At 40.8% G+C, this 9765-nt stretch overlaps 1 protein-coding gene across 1 annotated transcript; it reads right to left on the reverse strand.

Moving 5' to 3' along the window:
- Positions 1-252: 252 nt before the first annotated feature.
- LOC134304261 (transcription factor 15-like) lies at positions 253-9559 on the reverse strand (the record flags this gene model as incomplete). Its single annotated transcript, XM_062989857.1, has 3 exons — positions 253-800; positions 3591-4076; positions 9545-9559. Coding segments are annotated over 3 exons (531 nt in total), but the record flags the coding sequence as incomplete, so codon positions are not given.
- Positions 9560-9765: the final 206 nt, after the last annotated feature.

The following is a 9765-nucleotide window of genomic DNA, read 5'->3' on the forward strand; positions in this document are numbered from 1 at the left end:
CAAATGACTTACTGGTTCCTGCACATGCACTATAACATTTTTAATAATGGTTTGATTAATTCATACCCTGAATAGTGACCCTAACAAGAACACATTCAATATTCAAAATAACATGTAATAGTGTGCTCATAGGAGTGTTACTATGCACCTCTGATTATAATACAGTTGGATTACTTGAAAGGTTGATAAATCTTCTTATAGTAGTTCTCACATAGCTTTACCTTTTAATATTCAGAACAGTACCATTCTGAGTATTCACTAAACATCCAAAATTCACTGCCCTTGACCCCTTTCTATTCTTGTTTAATTATATAGCACATCTAGCTGTGCTTGTCGTTTGCTCCTGTCACCTTTAAGGCTAGTTTTATTAGTTTAGCTAAATGTTAAAGCACCCAATCTGGCAACAGTGGACCACTCTGTACTGACAGCAACCACTGCAGCACGTTGGGGTTTGGGTTACTGTCATGTGACGCATGAGGGACTGACACACACTGTGCTGTTTTTTAAGGAGAGGCTGGTTCGGGCTTTACTGACTACATCTGAAATAAGCTCATGCCAGGTGCTGCTTTTACACACCCAGCTCTAATTACATTCACACAGGGGCAAAGACTTTAGTAAACTCAGATGAGAAAAAGAAAGTGCATTTCAGTGTGTGATTTGTCATCATCTGTCCTCCAGGATTGAGAAAATTACACAAGAAGCCTTTTTGTCCCTGTAAGATATGAGAGTCTTTAAATGTAAACGTTCAACAGCTTGAGGAGGACGAGGTCTCAAACACCTGGTTTGTCCCCAGCTCGCATCTGTGAAATAGAAAAAAAAAGCATTATTTACTTTCAAATTTACACTTTAATATGTGAGATTTTAAAGCTGGTTTTAATAAGGCAACTAACAGGGTTCCAATAAGGCAAAATTGTGGGTGTTCATACTGTACGTGTCCCAAAAACTTAACATCAGCAAAGAGGAACAGTGGTTGAAGGTGAAAGCTCAGACACTAAATACCCACCAAAATCTCCTGCGGAAAGGTAATTGCCCCTAAGCTTAATAACCGGTGGTGCCACTTTTAGCAGCAATAACCAAATGCTACCATTTGTACTAAGTTTTGCATTTGACCATTTTTACTGATCATTCATTTTAAAGGGGAACAGGTTGCATATTTATAATCCTGGAATTCTACCAGTTTGATATACATGTATGAGCCACATTAGAAGAAGCCTTCTTCCATTGTTCTGATGTGCAGTTCCGATGCCTGTGTGTTAATCCTTTGGCTTGTTAGTGTATATCCACTGAGCATAATATGGTTTCTTGTGCACTTTTAATATTCATATACATCATACATTTTAGTTCTTCCCTTTATACCATTCTATTTTAAATATTTTAATATTTATAATATACATATTATACCTGCTGCTTTACCCATTTCAGCAATTTAACACAATGCTTCAGGTCTCTATATGTGACTTCTAATTCTCCAGATAAGCTCCTGTAGGTCATGTCATTGACCTTGGACCTGCTGACAGCTCCGTGGAGTTTAAAGAAAATCTGTAATAATTTCATTTGTATATTTAGTTATATATTCTCATCAGTTACTTAGGGACAGTTTTTTGTTAACTAAAAATATCTTCTATATTTAGTGCTTAACAATTGTACCATCTTGTACCAGTGTTTCCCAAGTTACGCTAGCCCCAATAATAATAATCCCCAACTGTGCTATTGGCCAATCACGCGTCTACATGTAGACATATACATATAGATGGCAAGGATGGGGAAGGGTATGGCCGAGGCCCTGTAACGGATTGTGTCCTGTTCAGGGTGTTATACTGTATAGCGCCCAGTGATTCCCGCACCCACCATGACCCTAACCAGGATAAAGTAATGGTTAATTATGAAAATGACGATGATCATGATTATCCTGCTTCTTGAACATCTGCGAACCTCACAATTCCTGGTACCACTCAGAGGCACTGAATGGTGATTGTGTTGGACTGGATTTTTAACTCCCTCGTAGTTTAAACTAAACTTGATTAAACTTAACTAAAGCCATACACATACCAGTCTGTTAATTATGCTAAATAATGAAAAATCTGGCTCTTGCCGAGACATGCTTAGGACTAAGGCTAACACACCTGTATACTTATAATGTATTATGCTATTCTTTATGCTATGGGTATGAGCAGACTTTGGCAGAGTGAATGTAAAGCCAACATGAGTTACACATTTACCATTTTGTTAAAGATGCACAGGTCAAAATTCAATTGTTTTTATTACATGGTATAGCACAATAAACCAGAAGTTATAGCAATGTGATGGAAACAGGCATAATATTAGACAGAGCTGGATTTGTTTACAGTCATCTGAAAGACACAGGGCCTTGTTTATGTCCCTTTTACTAGCCGGAGGAACCCCTTCATTCCACTACAACCTTCATTTCTCACACAGAAAGCATGATAGACTCGCCAGCCAAATGGTTAGCATCTTATAGTACTATGGTTATCGGGGGAAACATCATCTGCTGCTATAGTTACAGTGCCTTGATATGAACGTATTTGCCACCTTTTGTTTGTCTGTTTTTTAGTGTATCAGGTGTAGCAATGTTAGTGGGATTTTTCAATCCTTACTGGCCTCTTTATTAAGAACACATACCCTGTTAGTACTGGTTGTAGGTGTACAGTTTTCTTTTTTCATGCACAGTGTGTCAATGGGCAGCACGGTGGCTCAGTGGGTAGCACTGTCGCCTCACAGCAAGAAGGTCTTGGGTTCGATTTCCAGGTGGAGCGGTCCAGGTCCTTTCTGTGTGGAGTTTGCATGTTCTCCCCATGTCTGTGTGGGTTTTCTCGCTCAGTCCAAAGAGATGAAGTGAGGTGAATTGGAGATTCAAAATTGTCCATGACCGTGTTTGACATAATGAATCCTGTGTAACCAGTAATTACCCACGCAGGGAGAACATGCAAACTCCACACAGAAAGGACCCGGGCCACGCCACCTGGGGGTGGAACCCAGGGCCTTCTTACTGTGAGGGGACAGTGCTACCCACTGAGCCACCGTGCCTAGATATAAGCAATTTTGAAAACGCACCTTGACATAAATAATGAATAACTTTTAAAAATGATCATCTGTTTTGGCTTTGTCACAAGAAAACTCATCGCAGTCTCTCTTGTTTTGAATACATGTTCCATTTGTGTAGTTTTACATCTTAGTACGTACAGAATAGCTCAGAGAATAAGAAGTTGGGCAACTAAAAGCCACCAGAACAACTATTGAATGTAACCAAAGTGTGTAAAGCATGGCGTTAAAATTCAAATGAATAAAATATATATTGATATAGTCTTATAACTGGGTCATTTCCGATCACAGGATGCTGCTGGTTTTGCATTTATGATTTAGCATTGGCACTGAGGTGATTCCCAACAACACTGCTACACCTGATACACATACCAGGACAACATGCACTGTACCATGTCACTGCCTTGTTTGCCTCGTTTGAGTCATTGTAGTTCTGAGCATGGGCTACCCTCTTTATAATAACAACTGGTTATTTAAATATAAGGCTCAACAAAACATATCATTTGAACTTGTCTGTGGTTCGTACTTACCATTTTCCTCTGGTGTCCGAGGCAGAAGGTGCAAATCGGTCTGAGCGCACCGCTGCTGTGCACAACACTGTCCCGGTACCGGGTGCACGGTGCTCCGTGCCCACCGCTCTCCGCGACCAGCAGCACGTTAGCGAGGTGCGCGATGTAACTGGATGCCAGTCGGAGCGTCTCGATCTTGGACAGTCTGCGGTCGGCGGGCTCGGTGGGGATGAGCATGCGCAGTGCCGTGAACGCCGTGTTCACGCTGTGTGTGCGGTCCCGCTCGCGCGCGTTCGCCGCCTGCCTCTGTTTATTCACCCCGATCAGCCTGGCGCGCGCACCGAGAGGACCGAACCGCGCTCTCCGCGTGCCCTCCGCCTCTGTCTCACTGCTGCTGTCCGGATCATCCGGATCCTCGCGCTCTGACGGGGCATCGCACGCGCCGAACACGGTGCGCTCGGTGTCGGTAGATTTCATAACCAGACGCAGGACTGCAGGCGCGCGCGTCTTTCTGCGCTCTTCGCTTTAATAACGAGCGGTGAAAATAGCACGCGGATACGGTGCAGCTCCGCTCGCGCGTGCCATTGCTGGCATAACGAATCCTTTCTGGGACTGAAGCGGGACCCCGCCATGTGGGGCAGACACAGGTGGAGCTCTGGAGGAGGGGGGTGTATTTATAAACACGCACGCACGCACGCACGCACGGAGCAAGTTTAAGTCCATGTGCATTTCATTTATCGTTTTGTAAACTTTCCCCTTCTTTAAGTTGCGCACGTGCACGCGCATGTATGGCAAAGTTCAGCGCATCTTATTATTAAACTTTGTAGGGTTTTTATTTTTACCCTGATGCGGGTGCGACAGGTGGAGCCCACAACCACCTGTCGTGCACACTAATGCTGTCACCCTACCCAAACCTGACCTCAGTACCAATATCAGATTAGGTATCACTGTGGTAAAATACTATCAAGCTGTCAATAACGCACTGCAAATAATAATAACTGTAACACAATTTACTTTTTCTCTAATCTAATTACTAGCTACAGTTGCAATCAGAAATATTTAACCCCCTTATCTTAAAATGTACTATGGTGATGTGTAGGATTGAATGAAAATATAAGAATATTTATTGATAGGCCTACATACAAGCAATTTTAAAAACACAAGTATTTTGGCAAATGTCAATGTGCATTATTATTTAACCTCCAGCCTCAGTAATTGGTGGAACATCCTTTTGCCTTAATAACCTTTAAAATGATCATTTGATTAGGGTTTGCAAGTAAACTGCTCAGTCTTCTTTTAATTCTTGTTCTATTTGTGTAGTTTTATATCTTAGTACGTACAGAATAGTTCATAGAATAAGAATTTGGGCAACTAAAAGCAACCAGAACAACTATTTTTGATGCATAAGCATCAAATGCACGTTTGCCTAAAAGAGTATTAAAGTGTACTCTTTATTAGAAATAAATATGTCACCTTTCGAAGTTCATTGTATCCACAGCCCTAGGTTGACTGAATAGAAGGAGCTAGAAGAAGCTCTCCTTTTGGACACATGATTAGAAGAACCAATTAATTGGAAATGATATTATTGCTTGAAAGTTTTAAAGGTAAAAGAGGAACAGCATGGCCAGCAACAAGACGGATGGTACAATTAGAGGAATAATAAACGATCCATTAGGAACCTGAAGATTCAAACAGAAGACAGGATGTTCTTGAGAACTGCTGTCCATATGGTCACTTGATGGCACTTGCTGAAGTTTGTGCTTCATTGATGTATTTGTATTTTCATCCTTTTGTTCCCCTGTTTATCACATCTGCTGGAGCTGGGCACTACTGGAAACTGAAGTGTTATTAAAACATCAACATTTGGTTACATACTGGTTATTTCTTATATAATCTTTTTTTCTTATAAAATCACCACTAGAGGGCACTGTTGTACTGAAGAGAGGGTGAAATGACAGTTTGACTGTTTTAATAAATGTGATTGCATTTAAAAGTATAAACAAAAATGTGTTTTAAAATCTAAATTAATTGCAAGAAATAATAATAGAAGAATAATAATTTAGTATATACACTTATCCACAGATCACATCTGGTTTTATTATAAATATGTAGCTATTGTTTTTACAACCCCAAATCAGAAAAAGTTGGGACCATATGAAAAAAAGCTTTATTTCATTTGTTAGTATACATTTATTCTTGCATTTCAGGCGTGCAACACATTCCAAAAAAATGGGACAGTAAAGCCTATACTACTGTGTAATGTTGCCATGTTTCAGTTGTTATTTTTCTCCCATTCTTCTTGCAAATACTTCTTAAGGTGTGCTCAGTTGCATTCTCTCTCCCACACATTCTCTCTTGGGGACAGGTCAGGACTGCAGGGCAAAATAAATTCTGATACTTGATTTGTTTTCTCAGTATCTGGCAGTCTGATGGACAAATTTTGGTTCGCCAGGTTTTCTACTGGAATACATATTGCTAACATTAAGTGGCCTGTACAGAGTCTTACTTTAGTTATTAGAGCTCTAATTAAACTCTAATTGCATGTTTTGTAGCACATCACTTGTTCTCACCACAGGTCAGCCTTTTTTGCATTATCCACTAACATCAGGTTATTCAGGTAAGAATGTGGTGTACGCAAGTCAGTCAGTTTTTATTATGTTCTTGTAATGACATCAACATTAACACAGTATTTATCTGACAGCGCACATTTCCATTGTCTTTCGGTCCATTTGAAATAAGCTCAAGCCCAGAGAACTCTGCACATCTGTGCTGTTTCTGCATAGAACTGATGTACACTGATGACACATACCTTTAGCCAAACAGTGTGTGCATGCTCTTTAAGATGACTTGTTAGAGATATGAGGGAGTGAATGATGGTGACATTTGCAGAACCCAGACAAAAGCACTTCGTTTATCTGGCCAGCATGGACAGCGTGTGATGGAGATGGAGCCATTGAGAATCGATAAATGGATTCTGAGTGATGAATCACCACCCTGCATGTTATTTAAACTATTTTCTTTAGCTGTGTTCTCAGTGGGGTGTGATTGGATTTGTAATTTCTTCTAAATTGAGTGTATTTGGCTAAAGCCACCGTGTCAAAACGATTTTAGACCTGCAGATCTCTCTCTCTCTCTCTCTCTCTCTCTCTGTCTCTCTTTCTCTCGTTGCTTAACTCCATTTCTCTTTGTCTGTACCCATGAGCATCACGCAGAGGGATCGTCACTTGATTTTGGCTGCAGACTCAGAACTCAGAACTGCAATTCCATACATCCCTGCATCGATGATGTGCTGATTTCTTTAAACTCCAGCAGGTTGATGGAGATGTTTTGCGCATCACATTGCACAGACGCGTTCGCCTTTTACTTATTTAATAATATGTATTTTTTTATTTTAGACGCGTATTTCAGAAAACAGGTGTAGTACATGCATGTCTTTGCATTTCTTTTGTATAATGCATGTAAACCCGAGGACTACCCGTGCGTAAATTGCGGAGAGATTAAAGACAGACTTCCTATAGACGCGGTTACTTGGTGCGCACAGCTCAGAACCACCTGCACAATTCTAGTCCTGATCTAAAATAAAGAACAGCATCAAATAGGATATACTGTGCATTTTTCCAGAGATCAGGTTGGTTCTTCGATGACTATTTTTAGACTGACCATGCTGCCAGCACTGTGCTTTTCTATCCAACTTCTTCTCTGGACTTTGGGCAGCGCGCAGGTGAGCAGCTGATTCTTCTGTCTCTTAAATTGAGAAAAAAACTTCAGTGGGTCAAATATAAATATATCTAAAGTGAGTGCATATTTGTCTCGTTTTCTTTCTTAGACTTAAAGAGGCAAAGTAATTATTTAACTCTGAATGATCGTCTCTATAACAAACGCATGTTTTATATAGGGGGGTCGGCTGGTTGGCACTGTTTACTGTTCAAGTCGGCATCAATTCAATGCATACTGAGCAGGACTGGCCTCTTGCTTTGCTTTCAAAGCAGTCTAAATTCAGAGTGGCATGGATTCCACAAGGTGATGGAAATATGGAAATATTTCTTCCATCCATGTTGACAATATGGCACAATGTTGTACTGCATGCATTATTGCACATTATGGTCTAACGTTTCCGATCTGGGGTGCATTGTTATGCTTTAAGTGACCATTATAAGATGGTAAATTGTACCCATTAGGAGCTGCACATGGTCAGCAACAGTTCTGTGCTAAGGCTTAATGCTTGGTTGGTGTAAGAGGGTTCTAATAAACTGCCCCTACACATCTGATTTGTTGACACAAATAAGGTTGCTTCAATGGATTTATGTTGATTACACCAAATTTTCACCTTACTTTGTGGTAAAAGTTAGGGTTCCTTAGGTCAGGTAGCGGGTCAGCCTGCACCCTCCAACCTTAGATTTCTGTACTTGGTTGGCAGAAGTGGAGTCTGAAGTGGTCTTCAGAGTCTAAAGATGTTCAGGACTTCAGATGTTGTTCTGCTCACCACAGTTGCACGAGTTGGTTATTGTCACTGTAGCCTCTCTGTCAGGTTTACCCAGTTTTTGACTTTCAAACCTTACCTGGCCAAAGTCGCTTGGGTATAATTTCATTAACTGATGCTCTGGATCCATAGCTGTATGACTTTATGCATTGTGCTGCTGATACTTGATTGTCTGATTGGATAAGTACATGGATAAAATGAGCTGGTGTTACTTATTCTATACAGACAGAATGACAAAATGTTCTCTGATAAATATATTAATGGAAAAACAGATTTAATTAGTGTAGAAATGTAAATTATGCCATTTATTTTGTGACCCAGACTTACTAAGCCAATTAAAGCCGATTAAAAATACATACAACAGTGATCTCCTGCCAAGATAAGAAAGAAAGCTCAAATTGTGAATGCATGCTGATGCAGTCCAAGAACCTGCAAGAAATGTGACCATGGGTGACACCGTCTACGGTCAAGTGAGCTTTTACATTTCCATGGGCTTAAACTGGCATGACTAAAGTCTGTTGCTAGACGACAATAAAGCAGGAGCAGGCGCTTATTTTTTGTACATCAGCCTCTTAGCCCATGGTGATGTAATGCTTGTTTGACTGTGGGAAATAATGACCATGTTTTAGAATTAATTCTTATTAACAAAATGTCATAAAATCATGTGAACTGCTACTCATTTAAGGTCATGGACAGATGATTGTACAGTAGATTCTGAGTTAAAATCATTGTTTTGTCAGTAATGGTAGGTCGTCCAAGTTTACTGTCAATCTTAACTGTTGGTCTAATGCTCCTACAACAAGAAAAAAACAGTCCACAGAACGTTATCCCAAGTGGACTGAGGAGCATCTAGTGTTTTCTTGCTAATGATATGCGGCTGATATTTCTAGTGATAAGCAGCGGTTTGACGCCCACCCATGAGTCATTTTCTTGCCTCGTTTATTTAATATTTTAAATGTTGATGAACATTCACAGACATAAACCTCAGCTGGGCTTAAGAAGGTTGCAGTTTTTACACACACACACACATACACATATATACACCGATCAGCCATAACATTAAAACCACCTCCTTGTTTCTACACTCACTGTCCATTTTATCAGCTCCACTTACCATATAGGAGCACTTTGTAGTTCTACAATTACTGACTGGAGTCCATCTGTTTCTCTACATACCTTTCTAGCCTGCTTTCACCCTGTTCTTCAATGGTCAGGACCACCACAGAGCAGGTATTATTTAGGTGGTGGATCATTCTCAGCACTGCAGTGACACTGACATGGTGGTGGTGTGTTAGTGTGTGTTGTGCTGGTATGAGTGGATCAGACACAGCAGCGCTGCTGGAGTTTTGAAATACCGTGTCCACTCACTGTCCACTCTATTAGACACTCCTACCTAGTTGGTCCACCTTGTAGATGTAAAGTCAGAGACGATCGCTCATCTATTGCTGCTGTTTGAGTCGGTCATCTTCTAGACCTTCATCAGTGGTCACAGGACGCTGCCCACTGTTGGCTGGATATTTTTGCTTGGTGGACCATTCTCAGTCCAGCAGTGACACAGCGCTGCTGTGTCTTATCCACTCATACCAGCACAACACACACTAACACACCACCACCATGTCAGTGTCACTGCAGTGCTGAGAATGATCCACCACCCAAATAATACCTGCTCTGTGGTGGTCCTGACCATTGAAGAACAGCATGAAAGGGGGCTAACAA

The sequence above is a fragment of the Trichomycterus rosablanca genome, chromosome 27 (genome assembly GCF_030014385.1).
Source record: "Trichomycterus rosablanca isolate fTriRos1 chromosome 27, fTriRos1.hap1, whole genome shotgun sequence".
Taxonomy (NCBI): Eukaryota; Metazoa; Chordata; class Actinopteri; order Siluriformes; family Trichomycteridae; genus Trichomycterus; species Trichomycterus rosablanca.